This window comes from Macaca mulatta, chromosome 5 (assembly GCF_049350105.2).
Source record: "Macaca mulatta isolate MMU2019108-1 chromosome 5, T2T-MMU8v2.0, whole genome shotgun sequence".
NCBI classification, from domain to species: Eukaryota; Metazoa; Chordata; class Mammalia; order Primates; family Cercopithecidae; genus Macaca; species Macaca mulatta.
Window position 1 is genome coordinate 23,891,272 of NC_133410.1, and position 25,618 is coordinate 23,916,889.

At 42.6% G+C, this 25,618-nt stretch overlaps 1 protein-coding gene across 1 annotated transcript in view; it reads right to left on the reverse strand.

Annotated features, from left to right (window-relative positions):
• The window catches only part of CCDC149 (coiled-coil domain containing 149), a 105,541-nt gene that overhangs the window by 58,642 nt on the left and 21,281 nt on the right, over window positions 1-25,618 (reverse strand). The window contains exons 2-3 of the mRNA XM_015138115.3: window positions 10,505-10,666; window positions 7,729-7,767 (exon numbers count right to left, since the gene is read on the reverse strand). Of these exons, the coding sequence (XP_014993601.1) occupies window positions 7,729-7,767; window positions 10,505-10,666 (201 nt within the window). The remainder of the gene's footprint in view (window positions 1-7,728; window positions 7,768-10,504; window positions 10,667-25,618) is intronic.

Here is a 25,618-nt window from a genome sequence, read left to right on the forward strand (position 1 = left end):
GTTTATAGTTTAAATAATAGCCCTTCTCAAAAACTAAACTGCTCTTGTAAAACTAATGAAAAGCCAGCAAGTTAGAAGGCCTGAATTCTACTGAAAGGTAGGTATCATCAAATAATCACCAGCCATTATTCCAGAGATCACAACATTTGCAGTTTCCCTAATTATTCCTGCTAACAGTGCCACTATTGTAGAACCTAAGATTGGCCTTCTGAGATGTCTTTTTAGGTTTTTGCATTTCTGACAACTGGATAACCTTACTGGGACTAGCCAACCGGTCCCGTGACACTCACCCAGGAACCAACTCGGCCCAAGAAGACAGCTTCAACTCCCTGTGATTTCATCTCAGATCTGACAGCACTTCCTATTCCCTGGCCCCCTACCTGCCAAATTATCCTTGAAAACCCCTAGTCTTCAAATTTTCAAGGAGACTGATTTGAGTGATTAAAAAAAAAAAACTCTAGTCTCCCATTCAGCTGGCCCTGCTTGAATTAAACTCTTTCTCTATTGCGATTTCCTTGTCTTGATAAATTGGCTCTATCTAGGCAGTGGGCAAAATGAACCTATCGGGCAGCCACAAAATCATCCTAAATTCTTCAGAATTTATTAAATATAGTTGATCCTTGAACAACACAGGCTTGAACCACACAGATCCATTTATATGTGAATTTTTTTCAACCCAATGCAGATCAAAAATATAGTATTCACAGGATGTAAAACCCATGGATATGGAGGGCCAACTTCTTGTATCCACAGGTTCTGCAGGGCTGACTGGGGAACTCGAGTATGTGAGAATTTTGGTATACACGGGGGTCCTGGAACCAATCCCCTTTGTATACTGAGGAATGACTGTACATGTAACCTAGCCATGGAAAAGTTATTCTATACGATAATATAAAAATGAGGTATTCCAGAAAGTCTGGGTAACATACCTCTCAATCTGAAAGACATATATCAGAAGTGGAACTCAAAAATGAGAGGAAAATAAGAGAGAGAGACAAGCAAGCCCTTGACCTAGGCACTTTCTCAAGAAAAGTAAGGAAAAAGAGAATGAGAAAAAGAGACCAGATTTTTGCATGGTATTAAAAAGTTTGATACTCTAGGACCCTCGTCCATCCCTTCAATATGGGAAAGTACTAGATTAAGCAAGAATACATTTTTAAAAAAGTCTGATGACACATCAAGCATTCTTGAGAGATGTGATTGATGGCAAACTTAATTGCAATTTCTACTCTGCTGCTTTAGTCTGATGGTGACTCCTGTGTTAATAGTAATAGAGTGAAACTTGCTTTGCTTAGCAAGGGGCCCCTGTTCACCGCAACTGCCAAGTGATGACCTTTGCTACAGCGACAGCTGTCTTATTTACAAAAAGAACGACCAGCTGAGAGCTTATTCGTACATATTTTTTGGCTATGCAAGGAGACCTTAGCAGCCTACTGCCACCTCGTAATCTCAAAACACACACTTGTGAATGAATGCATTTCCAGGCCCCACAGGCAAATGCTTTTGAATAGGCTTGGGAGGTTGCTATTTAAATAAATGTTTGCTTTAATCTTGGCCATTATGATTCTGCATCTGCCACTTAGTGGCTCCATTAATAGCTCCCAAGTTCTTTAGACTCACTGAGCCTAAATTTCCTCATCTATAAATTGGGGGGGTGCTTCCACCTTCCTTACAAAATGGTTTCAAGGATTGAGAGGGCTTATGGCAAGGTGCATTAGTCCTCACAATAAAGTTGCTATTGTTATGATTTGGGAGTGCTCCTAAGGACAGGACCTGGGATTTCTTCCTAGTTTCTCTGGTGTAATGAAAAAGTCATACCATTCAAAGTGATATAAAAAGAAACATCTCAAAGCACTTGAGATCTTTGAAGGAAGTTTTAGGTTCTGAGCAACAAACCAGGACGTATATACAAAGTCACTGTGATTTGCAGTCACAGGAGACTAAAATAAGCTTGACCAAGGAGACTTTTCTACGGAAATGAAAGGCTCCTTCCCATCCCACAAAGGACCACTCTATGCTCTGATTTTTCCAGGGTTGTCACCTTGGCACATGTCACTGTCTAAACAAGCCATCACGTTTTAGAGGCGAGAAAGCAACAGCTCCCTCCTGGACCAAGAGAGATACCTTTCGTGGTATGTCTGTTTGAAATCAAAAAAGGAAAAGACAAAGATCTTAAAGATGTGTTTGACTGTTTATTCAAGGAGTTTTCGTGGGGAAAATGTACCTCTGTAACCCCGAAGAATCCCATCTTATAAGAAAATTAACCCAAGATAATTTAAATTCCCCTTTGTCTGCTTTGCAGGAACTGCTTGTTTAGCAAAAGAAAAATATTTAAAGGGTCGTTGGAGATCTTTTGGTGATCTCTCACTGCAGTGCAAAGGGGCACTCTGTGTACACTTCTGCCTGAAGTCACAAGAAGAAATTTTCATTTCAATATCCCACGAGAAGCTATTAGTGCAATCACTGTTGTCTCAATTTCTCCACAGCTTCTTTAACGGATGATTTGCCATTGGAAATTGGTTGTTTTAAAAAGGATTCTGAGTTCCAAAAGAAAGCCTCAACAACTATATTTCTAGAACTACAAATGTAAAAGTTCTCATCTATCCTTTAATGTGAAGACCCAAAAAGCAAAAAACAAATACACACACACACACACACACACACACACACACACACACACACACACACATACACATATATATTGGTTGCTACGGGAAAGAAGCCTGGCTTAGCAGGTAAAAATTTCTAGCTCAATTTCTGGTTCTCTACCACTCCTAGGCAGAAGGCTTTGAACAAGACACTTAATCTTTAGACTTCCAAAATGGGCTGGACTGAATGTTGACTACGGTTTTCCCCAGCTCAAACAGTCTAGGAATCGAATATAGAAGAAAAAGCCTGAACTAGACCACCAAACTACAAGCTAGAGGGGTCTGGATTCTAGGCCTTCTCCATTAACCTGCTATGTGCCCTTGGATAAGTCACAGGAAAAATTTAAAATATCCAATACTCATTGAGCACTCTCCAACTAACAGGCAATGCACAGCACAAACACTGTCACATCAATTCCTCATAAGAGCTTTACAAACACATCTCAATATCATGTCCATTATGAACAGGAGGAAACTGAGTCTTTGAAAGGTGACATAGTTTGCCCAGTCAGCAAGTGGAAAGGTTAAACTTGAATCCATGCAATTAAATGCCAGAATCTAAACTCTTTTTATTTATTGCTAACTGTGATGCTGCCCTGTGCCTTTACGAAAGACATACCTCCCAGTGTGACCTCAGAAGAATGCTGGGAGACTGCATGCAGGCATGCATATATACATGGTCTCTGAAAAATATGAAGTGTTTCAAAGACTAAGAATGTGATATTGTTTTCTATCTCATCTCCGCTTCTGAGGAGGAAGCAGAAAAGGAGATGAGAGCTGACGAGAGGCCTGGGCTCCTGGGCCCTGCTGTGGCTATTCCTGGGGCCCAGTGGCACTTCTGTCTTCCACGGGGAATGCTTAACCAACTCTTCCCATAATCTATGAGCCAGAACCTGTCTTTGGAGCAAGCTACTTTGAGCGGCAACTGCAACCAAAAGAGTACCAACAAGGGCAGTGTGTCCTGTTGACAGCCAAGAGCTGTGCTGGACAGAATCAACCTGCTAACATACAATTGTTTAAAAAAGAGATGACGAGGAGGAGCAGCAGGTGAGAAACATTGATGGATGCTGACCTCGTGCCAGGCACTGTGTTGAGGCCTCTACTTGCACTGTCTCATTTGATCCTGACAGCCACACTATGCATTGGGTACCATATTTATCCCCATTTTATGGATGAGAAAGTTGAGACTCAAGACACTCAAAGGAGCCTTCCCAAAGTCTCACAATTAGTTTAGTGGGCATCATTGCTAACTTCTAATAGCCCTTCCATCCCAAGTGACGAATCAAAGCCGATGAGTGTACAGCAGCCCCCTGGTGCGTGTTACTAGACCAGGAATGGGAGCAAGTCCTATACTGGCCCAGCCAGACTGCAGAGGAGGACTTATTTTCCATGGCTGCATTTTCTGCTTCTCCTGAGGGGAACCAGACACAGAAGGAAGCTGATACTAAATGTAAGAGGAAGCTGACGAGTTAAAATCGGCAAAATGGTAGAGTTGTCAGTTAAAATACAGAATGTCCAGCTAAATTTGAATTTTAGATAAACAATGAATAATAATTTAATATAAGCCTATCCCCAAAATCACATAGAACACACTTTTGTACTTAAAAAGAGTACAATTTTCTACATTCCTATCTGAAATTCAAATGTACCGGGTGCCCTGTATTTTTACTTGCTAAATTTGGCACAGTGGAGAGAATGAGTACATGACAACTTCATGAAGCCATAAACCATCAAGTACTTAAAGCCCACACTACCGCTGAACTTCTGGCTAGGTAAGGTAATTAATTCGTTTATTGTTCAAGCAGTTTAGAATTTCTGTCACTTGCACCCCAAAGCATCCTATCTCATGCAGCAGTCACTGGTTCCAACCCACGCAGGAAGGTGGTAGAGCCCAAGCTCCCACCACCACACTCAGTCCTAAAGGGACAGAAACTTAATGCCATATGAAAAGCTACAAAGCCAACGTTTAGGATGTTGAACTTATATTTTTAGAGCTGTAAGAATGCAGCTTAACAGACTTACTGGGATTCATCAGATTCTCTTCAGTTGATATAAATTTTTTATTATAAAGTTATGGAATATGAATTCCCCTAAAACTATAAAACTCCTTCATGAATACTAACAAACTCTAAAATAGCAGCAAAGGTGCTGCTTATAACCACTGAAACCTTAAAACCCAAAACACCTGGCAATTCAGGATTAAGAACTCCAATTTTTAAACATTAAAGATAAATTTCTACATTTTGTTTAGAAAAAAAAGTCAATGAGCATCACAGAAAAATGTGACTTTAGATCAAACCTGGAGCATTATAAAATAATCCATAAGATAGAGAGGGAGTGTATAAGTAAGCACACTGAATGAACGAATGAATGAACGAATGAATGGGTAACCGTAGGACTGAGCTGATCTCTGAGGCTAAATGTGTGTGTGTTGGACATACTGTTCACCAGCACAAAAAAGTTTCAAGGTAATGACTCCACAGAATTAAGGAATATACATGTGATGCTGGTACACCATCAATGAGCAGAAGCAGGATGCTGGGTTAGTCGTGACAGCTGGGAAGAGAGCAAATCATTCCTGGGTTGCTATCCGCATCCACCCATTTCAAAGTCCTGCTCAGGCACAGAGGCTTCCCTATAATGGGAAACACACAGCATTAACATCACCATGATCTGGACTCCCTTCAAGTCCATAAAAAGTTGCCATTTAGGGCATGTCGGTACAGAACAACTATAAAATTAAGGAAAGTTCTAACAAAAGTATATATGAAAATAGCTTGCTCTCTCATTCTCTCTCTCTCTTTCTCATAAATACGTGTATAAGAAAGAGTGACTCAGTGGTTCCAACCCAGGCAGAAAGCCTGCAGAGGCCAAGCTCCCACCACCACACTCTCAATCCTAAAGGGATAGAAACTTAATGCAATTTGAAATGCTACAAAGCCAATGTGTAGGTCATTGAACTTGCATTTTTAGAGTTGTAAGAATGCAGCTTAACAGACTTACTGGAATTCATCAGATTCTCCTTAGTCAATGTAAATTTTTGAATTATAAAGCCACAGAACATATCTATCTATGAGAGAGAGAGACCAAGTTAATTTATAAATTTAACAAAACCCCTATCAAAATACCAGTAGGATTTGTGTGGGAAGGATCAGAGGAGAACTTGATAAAATGTTTCTAGGTTTTATCTGAGAAAAGTAACAAATAAGAAACCTTTAAAAAGGAAGAGCAAAGCGAAGAAGGTTAGCCCAAAAAGATATCAGAAGTATTATAAAGCAAAACAATAAGAATAATGTGGTAGAACCACAGGACTTTTCAGGGAGATCAAAGGAACAGAACAAAGAGTTAAGAAGAAGATCCACATATATATAAGGATTTGATGATAAAAATGTGCATCTAAAACCATTGGTTTGGTCAATAAACAGTGTTGGCCACGGTGCAGGACAAAAGAAAGTAAAGGCATGTGAATTTTAATGGAAGACGGCTTTTAAGAGTGTGAAGTGGCAGAACCTACACAGAACAGTATGCACCCACAGAATGGCATGCACCCACCAAATATTATGTATCTACCAAATGGTATACACCCGCTAAACATTATGTGCCCACAGAATGGCATTTACCCACCAAATGGTATCACCCACTGAATGTTATACACCCACAGAACGGTATGCAACTACCAAATGGTATGCACCCACAGAAGAGCACGTACCCACAGAATGACATGCACCCACTGAATGGTATGCACCTACTGGACCATATGCATCCACTGAACAGTATGCACCCACAGAATGATATGCACCCACTGAACGGTATGCACCTGCAGAATGGTATGCACCCACTGAATGGTATGCACCTACTGGACCATATGCATCTACTGAACAGTATAGACCCACAGAACAGTATGCATCCACAGAATGGTATGCACCCACTGAATGGTATGCACCTGCATAATGGTATGTACCCACTGAACAGTATGCACCCACTGAATGGTATGCACCCTCAGAATGGTATGCACCCACTGAACAGTATGCATCCACCAAATGGTATGTACCCACAAAATAGCACACACCCACAAAATGGTATGTACCCACAAAACAGCACATACCCACCAAATGGTATGTACCCACAGAACAGCAGGAACCCACAGAATGGTATGCACCCACAGAATGGTATGCACCCACACAACAGTATGCACTCACCAAATGGTATGTACCCATAGAAGAGTATATAGCCACAGAATGATATGCACCTACCAAGTGGTATGTGTCCACCAAATGGTATGCACCCACTGAACAGCAGGCACCCACCAAATGGTAATCACCCACAGAACAGCATGCACCCACCAAATTGTCTGCACCCACAGAACAGCTTGCACCCACAGAATGGGATGTACCCACCGAATGGTATGTGTCCACTGAACAGTATACATCCACAGAACGGTCTGTACCCACAGAATGGTATGCAGCCACAGAACACTATGCACCCACCAAATGGTATGCACCCATAGAAGAGTATATAGCCACAGAATGATATGCACCTACCAAGTTGTATGTGTCCACTGAATGGTATGCACTGAACAGTATGTATCCACTGAACAGTATGTACCCACTGAACAGTATGCACCCAGCAAATGGTATGTACCCATAGAAGAGTATACAGCCACACAATGATATGTACCTACCAAGTGGTACGTGTCCACTGAATGGTATGCACCCACTGAACAGTGTGTATCCACTGAACAGTATGCACCCACCAAATGGTATATGCCCGCAGCATGTACCCACTGAACAGTAGGTAGCTCAAGTCCTGTAACCATGTGCCCTCAACTCTATTTCCCATCAGGATTCCCAACAAGAAGGGGAATGCAGTCAACTGGTGTACCTCCCCCATCCAGACTTCACTGGGTTTCCTTCACTCCACTCCCAATTTCTCTTTGCAGTTGGAATCTCTACCCACTCCTCCCAATAACAGAAAGAATTCCAGGAAATTAAAGGAAGTTCTTTACATTATGACATTCCCTGATCCTCCCAATTGCTGCAAGTTATCAGTAAAACAATCTGAGATCAGAAATAAGTCTTACCTGTTTCCTTTTTTCAGGAGGAAGTGATGGATCTCCATCCTACAAAGAAACACATGCTACATTTTACTCTGTAAAAAAATATAGATGTACTTAGAAACAAGAAGTTGAACTAAATGATGAACCTAAATGTAGATTCTCCCCACCCTCCCCACCCTGCAGCCAGTAATGTGCTGAAGCAAGCTCAAATATACTTTAAAAAAATAACTACAAACTGAACCAGAGTTATTTTGGAAAAACCTCTAGAGAATCAATCCCATTAGGACCAAATCTATATATTTTCTAAAATTATTTGAATAAAAAAACTGGATTTGTCAAAATTATTTTTGATCAGAGCCTAAACTGAAATAATATTTCATTTGGTTTGAGTTCCTCCTTTAAATAGTTAGAACCAAAGAACAGTGATGGGGACACACATACACACACAGAGAGAGAGGAAAAGAGAGAGAAAGAGAGAGAGAGAGTTTTCTCTATGGGCAGAACAATCAATGTTGGGAGGGACAGTACTTGCTCAAAGTTAAGAAGACATTGAGAACTTCTAGTCCTATTAGATTTTTTTTTTTTTTTTTTTGGCCTTAAAAGGATTCAGGCCGGGTGTGGTGGCTCACACCTGTAATCTCAGCACTCTGGGGGGCCAAGGTGGGCAGATCACCTGAGGTCAGGAGTTTGAGACCAGCTGGGCTAACATGCTGAAACATGTCTCTACTAAAAAATAAATACAAAAATTAGCCAGACATGGTGGCGGGTGCCTGTAATCCCAGCTACTAGGGAGGTTGAGGCAGGAGAATTGCTTGAACCCAGGAGGCAGAGGTTGCAGCGAGCAGAGATTACACCACTGCACTCTAGCCTGGGCAACAGAGTGAGACTCTGTCTCTGAAAAAAAAAAAAAAAAAAGGATTCAATTCCTCTCCCTTTTGTGCCTTATCAGGGAAGACGAATATCTCAGGTGAATAAGCGAATGCTCCTTAAATGAGCACTCTAATATCTGATGCTGTCCACATATAAGTCAACATGATTTTAACCTGAGGAATCTATTCTATTCTATTTCTACTCCAGGGCTGTTTAATAATGCCAGCGCAGATAGTTAAATGTCAGTAATAGTGTCCCACTTAAAAAAGAGATTGCCTCAAAAGCAGCAAGAATGAAAACTAGTATTATGCAGCTGGCATTCTCCATTTCAGTATCATTTGCACCTTAAAAGTTTTGCCATATAAAAACCTAGAGAAAATAAAAAAGCCCAGGATACGAGAAAAGTTACAAAAAGTATGGCTATGTCCATACTGTGTATTACCATGCAACTGTTTAAAAGACTGAGTTAAAGGCCAGGCGCAGTGGCTCACGCCTGTAATCCCAGCACTTTGGGAGGGTGAGGCGGGCAGATCACGAGGTCAGGAGATCCAGACCATCCTGGCTAACACGGTGAAACCCTGTCTCTACTAAAAATACAAAAAATTAGCCGAGCGTGGTGGCAGGCGCCTGTAGTCCCAGCTACTCGGGAGGCTGAGACAAAAGAACAGCATGAACCCGGAAGGCGGAGCTTGCAGTGAGCGGACATCGCACCACTCCACCCCAGCCTGGGTGACAGAGCGAGATTCCGTCTCAAAAAAAAAAGACTGAGTTAAATCTGTAGGCCTAGAAATCTGGATGATTCAAATCTGGATGAGTTAGATCTGTAGGCCTAGAAAGATGTCCAAAATAAAGTGCTGAGGGAAAACAGCATGTTTTATTATTTTTAAAAATAAATTTGGAATTTATTTTATTTCTCCATGAATTTTTTTTTTTTTTTTTTTTTTGAGAACAGTTCTCACTATGTTGCTCAGCTTGGCCTCAAACTCCTGGGCTCAAGCAATCCTCTCATCTCAGCCTCTCAAAGTAGTTGGGATTACAGGTGTGTCACTGCATCTGGCCTAATATAACTCTCTGGAAGGATGGCAATGCTCTCTATATACACTGCCCAATACAGCAGCCATCAGTCACCTGAGCCCATGAAATGTGACATTGAGACTGAGGAATGGAGTCTCTTATTTTATTTAATTCTAATTAATTTAAAACTAAGTAGCCACCTGTAGCTAGTGGCCTCTGTATTACTGTAGACTTATGAATCCTCTTTTTGAAGAACTCTATATAATCAAATTAACAAATAAACAGCCACACATACAGTAGTCCCCACTTCTCCTCAGTTTCAGGTACCTGAGGTCAACCATGGTCCAAACATGTTAAATGGAAAACTTCAAAAATAAATAATTTATAAATTTTAAATTGCATGCTGTTCTGAGTCGTGTGGTGAAATCTTGCACCATTCCCCTCCATCCCACCTAGGATGTGAATCACCCCTTCATCCAGGGTATCCACGATGTCTATGTGGCCCACTCGCTAGTCACTTAGGAGCTGATTTGGCTATCAGATTAAAAAAACAACAGCATATATAGGGTTTCATACTATCTGTGCTTTCAGGCATCCACTGAGGGTCTTGAAACATGCCTCCCTTGGATAAGCTGGGGAGCCTACTGCAAACACACACGTATATGTTCACAGATGCCAGAGCAAGAAGCATATACATACACACATACACACACACACACACAGAGAGAGAGAGAGAGATTAACTTGTGAGTGGGACTGGGTTGTGGAGGAAATAGAGCTGGTGACTTTTACTTCTAAATTCTTCCACTTTGAACTGTTTACATTTAACCATTTCTAAAGAAACAGCATGTGAAAATCTCTTTATATCTTAATTCAGGGAATAGGAAAGTGGCTGAACAGGGCAGCCTAACACTTACGATCATCTCTCGGTACTTCTTCTTCAGTGACTGGTGGCGCTCCCGGAGCTGATTGGCCATGAGTTTGTACTGGTCTCTTTCCTGTTGACAGGTGTCCAGCTCCTTGGAGAGGATCAGCAGGGCTTCCTTCTTGCTCTCCAGCTTCCTCTTACACACCAGGTACTACAAAGCAAAAAATCCAGGCAACAGGTTAAAAACATCCATGGGCCTCCATTTAACACACAACGTACCTCACACACCCTGTGGAGAATTTTTGCCATTCTCATTTTTAGAGCTCATATGCCCAGAGAGATATTTTTCAGCAAATGACATGTACATAAAGGCTTCCACAGTGCTAACATACAGTGCCCTCACGACAGAACCTAAACCTTGGACAGTAAGTTAAAAACCAGAACGTTTCAAAAAGTTGCATAAACGGGTAAACAGGTAGACAACTGGACCCCAATTTTGTTTATAAAGGATTTATATATCCAGGTAAGATTATGTACAATTTTATTAAGATATTTAATACAACTTTTATTAAAATGTTACTAACGATAATCTCTTGGTAGTCAAATTATTTACCCAGGTTTTAAAACTTTTCTTGATGCTTTTCTGTGTTTTCTAAGTTTCCAGAGTAAACCTATATGGTTTTTTGTTTGTTTGCTTGTTTGTTTGTTTTTTGAGATGGGAGTCTTGCTCTGTCATCCAGGCTGGAGTGCAGTGACATGATCTCGGCTCACTGCAACCTCCACCTCCTGGGTTCAAGCAATTCTCCCACCTCAGCCTCCCAAGTAGCTGGGACCACAGATGCGTACCCACCATGCCCGGCTAATTTTTGTATTTTTAGTAGAGACAGCCAGGCTCTGTTGGCCAGGCTGGTCTTGAATTCCTAACCTCAGATGATCTGCCCACCTTGGCCTTACAAAATACTGGGATTACAGGCGTGAGCCACCACGCCTGGTCCATATAGTTTTTCTTGTAAAAAAAAAAAAAAAAAAAAAGCCCAAAAAAGTTAGTAAAAATAATTGAATTGAACCATAAATCATTGCAATAGATTGCAACTGCCCACCAAACCCATCAGCTATTTTCTCACTTGCAAATTTGTCCACTAACGTGGCCCTGATGTGTTTAACTTTTCCTGTGATTCAAATGCAGGCACTCCCCATCCAGAGACCAATCTTAGGAGCTAAGCATTTTAGCTACATTTTGAATTCCCCCAAAACAGTTGAGTACACCTGGTTGGAACTCTTGCCTCAGAGTGATGTGGCATCCTTCCTTCTGCTCACTCTCCTGCACCGCAAGCCACCCTCACCTAAGTCTGACCCACCATACTGGCCAGCATGGGCCCGAATAGGACACTTCACTTTTTATTGGATATATTGCACCGTCTGGTATTATTCACATATGTGAAATGTGGCACTAAATACCTTTTGAATTTGCCCCGTAAAAGACCAAATTCAGAGCATTCATGAAAACAATTTATAGTTTCATTATACACTCTGACATGAGTACTTTGTCATTATGGACGCTCACACAAAGCGAAGCGAGAATCAGCACTCCCATTCCACTAGAGTCAATGCTCTTTTATGGACAAAAAGCATTACTCATATATAGTGCTTGCTCGGAACTGACTTTGTTAAGTTCAATTTCAAATAAATGAAAGAGGGAAAAAGAGAGTTTTGTACATTTGCACAATTTTTTTTTTCCTTAAAGAAAAAAAAGAGTAATTGCTTAGCTTCAAAAACAAAGGGGAAAGAAAAGGCAATTCTGAGACGGATTTGAGTTCTAAAAAAGGACACTTCCACCTTGGATGAATTTTATTTCTGGCAGTAATGAGGTTGGAATCCTGCCTTAAAATGTCCTGGATTTTGAGACGTTGACATCGTCTTCATGGAGGCAAAATGGTTCTGTTGTCACAGTGATTTCTCAAGAGTAAAATCCCCAATGAGTAAATATCAGAGGAGAGTGGCTCAGAAACCCAAACTGCAGTGTCCTCAGGGATGTATTGAGATTTCACAGGAAAAACACCATTTACACACAATGTAACACATCTGCCCTTGTTCCTCCAGTTCTTTTCCCGTAATCAGCACCCTTGGTTGTCAGCACTGCGAGTATCGAGTATCGGTGACCCAGAGACAGTCACCTTTATCCCTTCAATTTATCAGATTCAAACCTGAGGCCCCAGAGACACTCTTGCCTTCCAATTTAGGGGACAAAAATCCTCACGCACAGAGACACTGGAAGCTGCAGTAGGTAAGCTCCGCGGGAACACCCGCCCATTGCAGAGTAACAGGTAAGGGCCACTGCTGACTGTCAAAGTGGAAATTCAAGTTCCTTGACCTTGAACAGTCTCTGTTGGGGTCTAAGAGAAAAGCTATTTCACTCACAAAGCACGGTCCAGATAAGGCCATGAAAGCCGAGAAGGGCAGTAAAATGCCTCCCTTGCTTCTGGGTCTGAAGTGCCTGGTAGAAAACAGGCACAGAGGCCTCTGCTGAGACCCACTGGCCTGGGATTTGAAGAGCAAAAGTTCTGTAGGTCCCAACAATTTTACTCCATGTTATTTATTTTTATCAGCAGGACAACCTGAGGCTGAAGCCTCATTTGTAAAGTAGCTCGAAGCAGAGCTCTGGCTGAAGGTGAGACACCTCCCCTGTAGTTCTGCCGCACCCTGGCACGACAGTCTTTGGCATCTATAAGGAATCCTAGACTCCTTGCCAGGCACGGTGGCTCACACCTGTAATCTCAGCACTTTAGGAGGCCGAGGTGGACAGAATACCTGAGGGCAGGAGCTCAAGACCAGCCTGGCCAAGACGGCGAAACCCCCTCTCTACTGAAAATACAAAATTAGCTGAGTGTGGTGGCGGGTGCCTGTAGTCCCAGGCTACTCAGGAGGCTGAGGCAGGAGAATCACTTGAACCCGGGAGACAGAGGTCGCAGTGAGCCGAGATCACACCATTGCACTCCAGCTGGGCAAAAAGAGTGAAACTCTGTCTCAAAAAAAAAAAAAAAAAAAATTAGCTGGGCATGGTGGCAGGTGCCTGTAATCCTGGCTACTTGGGAGGCTGAAGCAGGATAATCACTTGAACTCGGGAGATGGAGGTTGCAGTGAGCCAAGATCATGCCACTGCACTGCAGCCTGGGTGATAGCATGAGACTCCATCTCAAAAAAAAAAAAAAAAAAAAGAAAAAGAAAAAAGAAAGAAAAAGAAAACACTGCTCTCTATCACCTGGGATGCTTGTTAAAAACGCAGATTCCTGGGCTCCAGCCCAGGCCCACTAAATCAGAATCTCTGGTGCCTGGCTCAGGAATCTGCATTCTTAGCCCATGGTTCAGATGATTCTCATCCAGTCCATACTTTAAAAACTCAGGCTCTGGAAGCCTCAAGCTGCACAGTGTCTCAAAAGTTAGAACCAACTACAATGGTCTGGAGGGACTGAGGGGCCACAGTTAGCCCACGAGTTCAGGGGTGAGGAACACTCTCAGAGCCATTCCGATGAGAGTCTGTGCCACCTTTTGTAGCTTTTGGGATTCTAGACAAGTACAAACATGGACTGCATTTTACTGCCTCTAGCCAAAAATCTTATGCAGTCATGTAGCACATAACAACACTTTAGTCAATGGCACACTGCATATATGATAGTGGTCCTACCATAGAAAGGTGGCGGTACCTTTTCTATGTTTAGATACATTTAGATACACAAATACATATCATTGTGTTACAAGTGCCTTGTATTCAGTACAGGAACGTGCTGTATACGTTTGCAGGCTGGGAGCAACAGGCTGTACCACACAGGCTAGGCGTGTAGTCGGCTGTGCCATCTAGGTTTGTGTAAGTACACTCTATGATGCTCACACAATGATGAAATCGCCTAGCCTTCTCAGAAGGCATCCCTGTCATTAAGAGACGCATGATTGTATATGTCATGAAAACTCTGGGAAGTGGGGATAAGGGAGTGTTGGAGAATGAGATGAAATTTCTTGGCCTCATTCTAAAAAAGTAAAAGCATATTCCCTGTAATGACAGCTGTTAAAATGTCCCATTTCTTATCCCTGTGATTGGAAACAAACACCAAAAAAACTGGAGAGAAAAAGGTCATGAAGATCCTTCTTAGTGGGCAGCTTTGAACAACCACCAAATATAAGGCTGGGGCATTAGAAGGAACCCAAATTAGAATGGAAAACCAGACAAGCTAAGTCACTGTGCTTGGGTTGTTTAGGCTCCCAGAGGAGGATCAGTAACTATAGATAGCAGATCCAGCAATGGGCTCATCATGAACTGCAGGTACCTTGGGAAAGACATAAAACACAAGGACCAAAAGAACGCACACTCCCCGGGCCTCATTTCCACACTTGAAAGATGAGGGGGTTCCCAGGGCACTCTCCACCTTGAGGAACCCACGATTTCAACACCACTGTTGAATATCACTGGATGTGAAGAGTGCAGGGGAAAGCACAGGGTAAGGGCTCCAGTCCAGAAGGTACAACTCACTTTAAGCACCCAGAACTTGCTTTCTCTGCCTTGTCTAAGACAGAGCTGGCTCAATGATTTCCAAAGACCATCTGCGGCCAGAGTATTTCCAGAATCTCTGGACAGTCACTTGGTGGGACAGGGTGCTGGGACTGAAACTGCATTTGCAGCAGCAATTTATAATCGAGTGAGAAAACGCCAAACATCTATTGAGTCAATATTCATGGCTCTTGCTATTATTTCTAGTTCTCCTTTCCTTCCAGGCATGTGGCAGGACTGTCCATCCCCACTGCTTTTGGGTAACGCAGAAACACGGAACCTGCTTTGCCTGATAAAATGGGATTGGAAGGGATGTGAGTTGCTTCAGGAGGAAGGCACTTGAGAGAGGAGGTGAGAATTGCTGGGTTTTCTCCTCCCCTGCAGCAACAATGGTGGAAGCACAGGTCGCTATGGGGCTGCCACAGGATAACAGAGCTTGGAGGGGCAAGCACAGCAGACAACTGCCTGGAGAGCCATTTGGGTCCACAGGGAACTTTGTGTGATCCAGAAAAAAATGATTGATGTGTCAAAGTACTGAGATTTGAGGGTTTGTTACTGAAGCATAACTTAACTCATCCTGACTCACAGTGTCTATATCAAAGAACGGGACTGTCTGGGGTGGAGAGAGGTTATACTTGCCCCTGGGCTGTGTGTCCACTGAGTCGCCACACTGAGGACGAGGGTTCATGTGATCACTATTAGTAGTGCTATTGATGACAAAAAGCAAGGTTTTGTAACACACGCTTTACCTGCATAATCTCCTTTAATCCTCAGGACAATGCAATGAAGTTACTGTGCTAACATCTGCATTTTATAAATGAGGAAGTGAGGCTTAAATGAAAGTGTTTGCATAATGTGCCAAGGGATTGCGAAGCCAGAATTGGAACCCAGCTCGTTATAGAGCTAAGCCTGTGGAACCCCAGCTCCTGACACACTAGACATTCTGTGTCCCACCCCCAAAAATCAGAATATTCATGGAGTTGGTTACCACATCTAGTTGGTATTCCTAGTACAAGGAAACAAAGAAAGAGACATTTTGAATTTGGCTACTTTTCTGGACCTAGAACAAATAGTGATAAAGGTTTTATTGATTCAAACAACTTTTTCTAAAACTAGTGGGTCTGCCACTTATTTCCTCAGATGCAAAGCCTGAAGGAAGATGGAAAAAAAAAATGTTTAAAAATCCACAAGCCTCACTATTCTCTCCTTTTCATGAGGGAGCCAAGTGGAAACAGTAAGGTTTCCATTCACTTCTAAGAAATGGGACAAACTAAAGGGCCTCAGAAAGGAACTAGAAGGTTCTCTTCTCAAAAGCAGTTTGATTGCAACAGGAGTTTTCTGTAAGCTATAGCTGGCCTCATTATTCAGTCAAATATTTTCTGGGTGCCTTCTATGTGCTGGGCACTGAGCTAAGTATTGGGACCCTCATGAGATAAATGATATCATTGGATTTTGATGAGGGAAGGCATGATACCTGGATAACAAAACATTATTTCCTGCTATCTGGAATCCTGAAGGTTCTGAAAACTGAAAATGTGTTTCTATCTTGTTAGTGACCTAAGCTGACGTGAGGGTGTCTGTGGCCTTTATCCCACGGAGTGTGAATATTCATGTAATTGCTGAAGAAAAATCAATGTGTTTGATCCCTGGCTGCTGCCTGAGACTCTGCTGGGGATGACATATAATACACAGTGTGTGTACTGCATTTCGTTTCAGATTCCCAAAACTCCTGCATGAGAAACACATCTGGGCTCCAGGAACTTCAGATATGGAATCTTTTATTGGAAAGTCACCCTTACAAATCTCTACAGTCTCGATGATGAATGTGTGAATAAAATCAAATCTTTCTCCAACAGTAATTGCCCAAATAGCTAAGTATTCATTAGATTTCTACTTCCTCACATAGGCCAAGAAAAACTGTAAGTGCATTAAATGCAGTAAATCTTCAAGCTTCCATATGCTTACGTGCCTGTTCCCCCAGCCTCCTAACTTCCTTATCCTTTAGAGTCAGCACTGAATGCTGGAGCTGGGATAAACCTCATGGATAACCCAAGTGACTTGTCCAGTTGTAAAGAACAAGGCTCCTAACTTCCAGCATATTCCATGACAGTGTTTTCCAAATTGTGGGTCATGATACATTAGTTGCAATCCTTGTTTTCTTTAAAAAAAAAAAAAAAAAAAAAAAGATACAGAACAGAGCAGAAAATATCAGGGTGTATGCCCTGTAGTAAGGGTAATTATTGTTTCCTGAAGCTTTTCTATTTGAAAAGTCTATAGGAATAAACATACACATATGCCTATTTTCATATATTTCTTATGAGCTGACATTTTAAAAGTCTGAAAACCACTGTTCTCTAATAAGCCACTCTGGACACTTATCCATTCACTCAACAAATAACTGGTGAAAGGAACGAAGAGAGGCACAGGTGGGTGGGGGTGGGGCAGGGAGGAAAGCTTGAGAGATGATGTTCGATGTGAATTTTGAGAGGTGAGTAGGTGTAAAAGGCACCTCAATAGAGACCATTCTGTCATGGAAATCATTCACTTATTCTCTGGGATTGAGTCACAGCTCTGGGGATTTAATCCCTGCTCTGTCCACCACCTGCTGCCCCCTACGTTGAGGTTATTGTGAGCTTGAAAGGAAATGTGCTATGCTAAAGGCTTTGTAAACTCAAAAAAGATTGAACACATGACTTTTAGAGCATTTAAAGCATCCAGAACACTTTCGCAGACACGCTCCCATTTGTCAGTCAACACTCCATGACAGGTGGAACAAGAACTGCTTTCCCCATTTTATGGGCAAAATAGCTGAGATTCAGAGAGGTTAGCAGCTTTCCTAGATAAGTAACTAACAACTGTCAGCTGAAACCAGAACTTTCCATTACACATTCCAGGTTCTTTTTACTATTCTGTATTGGCACCAGATTAGTTATAAGTGGTTCAACACATTACCTGTGTTGAGCAAAACAGTATTTTCAACAAGTCACTCCATAGAGGTAACTGCACAGCTCAGAGGAATACACTGTAACTCATTTCCAGGTCCTGTTTGGGCGAGAGGCAGCTCTCCTGGGGCCCTAAGTCGAATTCCACAGGGAATGGCTGAGGTCCGAGAGGCCACCTATAGATTTGTCAACAACAAACTGCATGTACAACAGTGGTCCCGTAAGATTATGCGGCCATATTTTTACTGCACCTTTTCTATATTTAGATATCTTTAAATACACAAACACTTACCACTGTGTTACAATTGCCTAGAGTATTCAGTACAGGCACATGCTGTACAGGTTTGTAGCCCAGAAGTAACAAGACATACCATGTAGCCCAGGGGTGTAGCGGACTATACCATCTAGGTTTGTGTCAGTACACTCTAGGATGGTCGCACAATGATGAAACGGCATAACAAAGCATTTCTCGGACATATCCCTGTCATTAAGCAATGCATGGGCACAGATAATAATAGATGGTAATAAGTAGCTGATTATCATTCACTAATAGTGGCTAACTACAGTACACTAAACGCTATAAAAGAGACACAAAACTCCCAGAAAAGAGAGAAAAGTAGTTTAGACTAATGGTTGGGAACATGGCAGAAGGAGCCGAAAATGCCTGAGTTCAAATCTTGGTTTTTGTCACTTACTAGCGACATGACCAATTACCTAGCCTCTCTGTGCCTTGGTTTCTCCATTTTTAAATGAAGATATAGCATCTTCAGAGGGTTGGTATGAGAATTAAGAGTTAGTATATGTCAAACACTTAAAACAGTGTGTTGTATGCGTGTTAATGATCATTACTACTATTGTTATCACGGAGGAGAGAGTGATCATAGCTTAGCAAAGAAGGTGCTCAAGGAGTTGGAGGACAACGTGGTATTTGAAATGGATCAGGAGGGAGAGGTAGAGGGATACATCTTGGCTGGGGATAGATGGAGTTGTGACAAGTGGCAGTGACAGGGAAAATGTTACTCCTGGCTGGGAAACAGCCACAGCAAAGCACAAAGGTGAGAGGCCAGAAGATGTGTGGTCAGAACAGTGAGCCACACCCTGGGCTAGCTGGGGTGGAGGGTGGGAGTAGAAGTGTGAGAGATAAAGTCAGAAAGACAGATGGGTGGCCAGGTCAGAAAGGGCCTGGATGTGGTGCTGAGGAGTTCAGATTGTATTCTTCCAGCAATCAGGAGCCCCGAGGGGCTCCGAATGGGGGAGTGTCATTAAGAATCATCTCAGGAAGAAACTTTCATCCTGTGGTGTAAATTATACTGGACAGTACAGTGTGGGTGGAATGTGTTGCCAAGCTTGAGAAGAGAAGAGAAAGTGATTGTGGGTCAGGACCCACTCTACAGATACACCTTTGGATCCTGCAGTTTGATCTGAGCTGTCAGTCCTACAGAGAACACACTGGCTTTGCTGTTTCTTAATGCAGTCTGTGATCATGGTGTCTAATGCAGTATTGTTACACAGGGTGCTACCCAGGCAACCAGACTCATGCATGGTTTCAGCCTCCGCTGTGACAGCTGGTGCCAGAATCACATCAGTGGGTGAGTGGGTCACATGGTTGCCCAAACACACTCCAAAGGGCCAACTTGAGCAGGGAAAAACAGGGAAATACCCCACTTTCTGGTCACTAGGAGGGGCCAAGAGACACACACTTTATTCTCCTAATGCCTCCACTTTCTCTCTTCAGTCAAGACGAAACTCTGCTGGTCAAGTTCATGTGTAGAGTAGGGACCACCGACATTCTCTCTCCTTCCCAGCTCAGGAAGGTTTCAGTTTGTTTTCAGAAGAGGGGACAGAGAAATGAAATTAGTATTTTTTTGAATATCTACTATGTGTCATGCACTCTTAGGAGTAAGAAGAAGACCTTCATTTGATTATAACAGTAACAGTAGCAGCCACTATCCAGTGAGCATTACTGTTTTCCAAACTGCTAAATGTTCTACTTGAAACATCGTATTTAATCTACATTTAATGCCACTATGAAATAGGTTGTAAGATTAGTCCCATTTTACAGAGAAGGACACAGAACCTCAAACAGGTAAACTTATCCTTCATCACAAAGGTAGTAAGTGGAAGAGCCAGACTGTTACCTGGGTATATCAATTAGGATTCTTTGGTGTAAGCAACAGTAACTGACACTCTAACAAAGGAATATATTGGAAGGATACTGGCCCTTATAGACTTGGCAAGAGAATGCAGAACTAGACTTAGACACAGGTGGGCAGCAAGGCAAATCTGGGCAATGGAGACGATTTGGGAGCCACCAACCACCAGGTCTTGTTGCAGGAAAGGTTGAATCAGAGGTTGCCAAATGGGATGAACTGGACTCTGTTACATTTCAATCTCTCTGTCTCTCTGTTCAAGGATGTCTCCAATAGCCTAAAGCAGATTATGGGGAGCCTTTGCCTAGGCACCTGTCCACAGTTGTTAATGTACACAGACTGTATCCAATGGTAATACCCTCCACATGGAAGTGCTATTGAGAAAAAGCAATGAATTCTGGGAAGTGAGAAAACAACAAATGTGCACCGCACCAACCTGGGGAGAATCCATGCTACTGAGTTTACTTCTCAACCTTGCTAAGGCTCCCCTTCTTGTGGTTTTTGAATAAAGATTGAAAAAGAAATGGTGATCATGTAATAATAATCCTTTTACTTTAATTAACCTCTAAGTCTCTATTAATCATACACAGAAACACAGGAGTGCATAGGAGCTGCAGGAACACTCAGGGCGAGGCTCATGTGGCTGCCCTTGGGTACACACCTACCAGCTGGAGTAAGGAAGAAACCACCTGGTATATACTAACGCCAAATATACTAGGTAATCAGTGACACGCGAATGGAATAAGCTCAGTAAAATATGCCCAGTTTTGAGTGTGAATACTAGATATCATAAAATATTTTTATTATTCTCTCAAAAATAAATTTCTCTGGAATTGCATTTCCATTACATTTTTAAAGAAGAGCTCACAACTCATTTGTCGATGTTAATTCACGCCCACACACAAACACCATGAAGGTGGCCCTGTGCTCATCATCCTAAGAGCCCAAACCATTGGCCATTGAGGGGCTTTTATCTACCCGTTTACTGTTATCTGCATTAAAGCAAATCATAATTGCTACAACAAAGATCAAAAGATCATAATAATTAAATGGCTATCTGACATACTACATTACTATTTGGGTGCTTTATAGTCAGATAAATGAGAGATGAAGGTAGCTGGGGTGTAGTGCGGGGGGGCGGGGGAGGGTAGGGGATGGGGATGGGGTGGCGTCACCTCTCACCAAACAAAGACTCCTGTTCCTTCGAGATTTTTACTAATGGGATCAGGCTAGCTCTCATTAGCCACTGCAAGGGCATGCCTGCGAATCCAGACAGGCTTCTCAGCAGATGATAAACAGACAACGGCCAAAGGGTTCATGTTCAGGAATAATTTAGAAACTTCTCAACTGCAGACTCATTCTTTCTGCAGAGGTACCTCCACCCCGATCACCCTCTACTCATAACTGCACTCGCCTTCCCCTCTTCTCCATCCCCCATCCAGCAATACCTCACTTCCCACCCAACAAACAGCTCCAGGTGAACAGCATTCGACAATCAACCTCCTTTCCCAGCCTCTGACAAGCCACCCCTCCAGCCTGGAACCTCTGATTTGCTCTGCCCTGTGATCTCTGGCAGGGATCATCACAACAGCCTTCTGGTTTCCCTACTTGTCTAGTCCGGGTACCAGTCCTTTGGAGGATGTAAATTAGGGCTTGCCACTCTTCTTTAAAAAAAAAAAAAAACTCTGATGTTAAGGAGATTCGCAAACAGGAGCCTTTCAGTGTCTGGCTGCAACGCACCTCTCTGACTTCATCATCAGCTCTTCTATTCCTGCCCTCCACGTTCCTGTTCAGCCCACCTACGGCTGCCCCCACGCTCAAGCTTCGTCACCTCTCTCTTTTTCTACGCTGTCCTGCACCCTGTTCCCGAGTCCCTGTCTGGGAAGCTTCTGCCATGCCCTCAGGCAGAGTGAGAGCCATGCGGCATTGTGAGTATACTTAGAGTAGCACTCACACACCCTGTATCGCAGCACCTGCCCACCTGCCCACTTGTCTGACTGAGGCCTCTTTGCAGCCAGGGCCCATCTTATTCATCTTTGCACCTCCAGAGCCAGGTACAGCTCCTGGCCCGCAATGTGTGCTGAATACATATTTGAGAAATAAATTTCAGTTCCCACCAAGCTGAATATATACATACATATAAAGATAGATAGATTTTACATATTTTAGTCAGATAGCCATCAATTTATTATGATGCCTAAATGTCTAAATCTCATTTAGCATCATGCTTTGGGGAAAAAAGAATATCCAGTTACACAAACTGAGTGTGTATGGAGAGGATGCAGGACAGTTCCTATAGAATCATCAAAACGACATTTGTATGTTGACCTCGTTTTTATTGCTTAAAAGGACCACTTCCCTGCCATTACAGGGGTATACACTCCATTCAGCACCTTCGTTCTTAAAAGTCCTGCAGATTCACCAACCCCAGATAGGCATTCAGAACCGCCACTCGGAGATACACGTACGTTTAACCTCTCCAGACACGGATTTGGGTATCTATGGAGTACAATGCTCTGTGGGGCTAGTCACATGCTGATGTTCATTTTGCTGAAGTCCTCCAGCCTGCGGCAATCCCTAAGCCCTGCAACATTAACACGCTCACATCTTGGGTGTGAGCCTTTCCTGCCCACGCCGATACTCTGTCCTCCAATTGTAAGACTCCCTGGGCATTTCCACAGCCTTTTCTAAATCTGTATTCACCTCTGTAATTTTTAGATAACATTTCAGCAATTTCAAGTCCATAGCTTAATGATTCTAATGCCATTCTCTAAGAAGGAAGACTTCTTTTTTTTTTTTATGATCTATCTTTCTCACTCACCATTCGCCTCTCCGGTATTACTTTTGACAGGCAAACTTTGATTATTTGAATGCCCCAGGGGATGTGCTGAAATTTAAGTGAGATTTCAGGTAATTGAAAGAGTTTATGATGTGAACTATGGTAGCTGGGGGGTATGTGAAATTCACTGACAGTCTTGGCTAACCGAAGTTTTGAATAACGAAGGTTTGCCTGAATATCTATTTCAATTCTTTCACTTCTCTTACTTCTCCTTTCCTCCCTCTCACCATCTTCTCAGTCTCTGCATTCTCCACTGACTATACACCTGTCCTTGGCAAGCCTATAAAGATGAGAAGGAAACACATGGAAAAAAGATTGGCTTTTTTCTTGTTGGCCATAAACGGACTAGGAAACTCACTTGCTGAAGATAGCATCTGTTTCTAAAAATCACTGCTTGCCTAGAGTGAATTTGCTCTGTCCCCAGTGCTAGGCTGATCCAACCTTGCCTCAGGCCGAGATGCTGCCAGTGCACCTTGCAGCTCTGGTTTGTTTCAGAGATCATGTATGTATTCAGGATGAAGCACTAAAATTATCCATGCATCTGAAACCCTCTCTTTGCCATCCAGGTTGCCAGGGGCCTGAGATCTGCTGGATACGGGTGACAGGCGGCTTGCATCACCAGCCCTCACATACTGCAATTACACATTATGACATATAACTGTCACATATGGAATGTAACGATAGATTCACTGGTTACTTCATTATAGAATAGTAATTCAATTCAGTTGCAGAGGGCTTTCCTTGTGGGCTTTGTAGCAGTAGAAAGTCAGCAAAGCATGTACAATATTTTGGTCCGACTGACTTTAAAAGCTGTAAAACTGCTGTGGTTCCCTTTATCTATCTCAAGAGAAATTCTAAAAAAAAAACCCTAACACCCCTACTACTGATGAAGCCCAGTGCACTTTTGCTTATTATCAGCTCTTAACTTCTTAGACCTGTTCCCGAACCCTGGCAGGCCAAGGGGACCTGTAATCGTGCTTCCACTTTATAGATGAGGTACTGAGAGGGTTACAGGATGGCATCTGCAGAACTAAACTGATTCCTTGACTGTCCTTTAACAAAAGGGAAACTTAGGAGATACAGACAGGAAGGCATCATTAATAGAAGCAATGTGGCACCTGGACTTTACAATGAAATGATGTGGGTTTTGCCACTATCTCCTACCACGAGGACCACAAGAAGCCGCTCCCCCACTCTGTGCTTCAGTTTTCTTTTCTATAATGATACAAACAGCCAGCAGCATTTGGAAGCCTACTCAGTCCTAACAGATGATTCAGCATTTCATATACATTAATCACTAATCCTCATCGCCACCCCAAAATGTAAACACCATTACCCCCCTTTACAGGTGAGGAAACTAAGGCTCTAAGAGTTTTTTAGGGGAAAAAAAATTATGAAGCTTGTAAGAGGCAAAGGCGGGATTTGAACCCAGGACTGTCCCATGCCCTTTCTGCCACAGCACCCCATTCACTCACAGGAGAGTTGGAAGGATTCTATAAAATTACTCACATGAGAAAAAGCACTCAATAAACTCTAAAGACACCAATCTTATTATCACAGTAATCAAAAGAACTGAGTCTGTCCCATTTGAAGACGGAAAACAATCTCCATTCCTAAATGTGTCGACATATCTTGTCTTCTGAAAAATATGAGTCCCCTGCTGGGATGAACAGTCCCATAAGAGGGCCAGTGTGTTCAAGATGAAGCTTCAACCCAAGATGGACCATGTCTGAGAACAGTCCCTCACTCCCAGCTCGCTGATACTCGAGTCAGGTGCACATACTCTAAAGCAAGGAGGTGTTCCATCCCAGTCTGCCCCAAAAGGCAGTCATCTGCAGACTTGAGATCTTGAAATCAGCCGTGCAAATCCATCACTACTTTAATTATCCAAGTAAATAGAGCTCTTACCACCATCTGCTGAGATTTCAACCAATCATGATCAACACAGTCTTTCTGGATGAGAACCTCAGAGTCATCGCTAAAGGGCCACTTGGGCCCTGAATTTCTGCCTGCAGCATGCAGGCCTCCCCAGCCGAGCCCTGTGGCTGGGAGCTGTTTTCTCCCTCTCACTGCACCTTGCTCATATTTTCCTGAGTGCCGTTAACTTGCTCCTGCACTTCATCTTCATCATTTTTGTTTTCTTTCCATCAACTCCAGACACTACTGATTAGTGAGAAACTCTCCTCAACAAGAACTGTCAGTTCAGAACTCAGCCCCCCAGCAAAAAGTCGGGCAGAAATTTATTCTGGGACATGGATGGGTGTACAATCCTGGTGATTCAAATCACTGAAGTTTTCAGAGGACAAACTAAATTGGAAACATTGCTCAAGGTGGGGACTCCATCCAGGTCTGTTTCTCTGGCTGATAACTGTGATGGGCTGATTATGTTAGCAAAAGGCTCCCATGGGTGACCCAAATTAATTATGGCTTTCTGGGAAAATGGCGAAATCTTCACTGGCTGCAGATCACCAGTGGACTGCAAGCCAGTGATGGGCATGATTTGATCTGCTTTTCTTAACAGTCCATTTGAACACCACCATCATCACCTCTGTCATCACTATTGATCAAGAGGACATTTAAATGACAACAAAAATGGGTTGTTTGAACGTTTACTCCCTTGCATGTGCATCTACAAGATCTAATATTAAATAAAAAATTCCTTTGGAGAAGTGCATGTAGACATCACTAATTC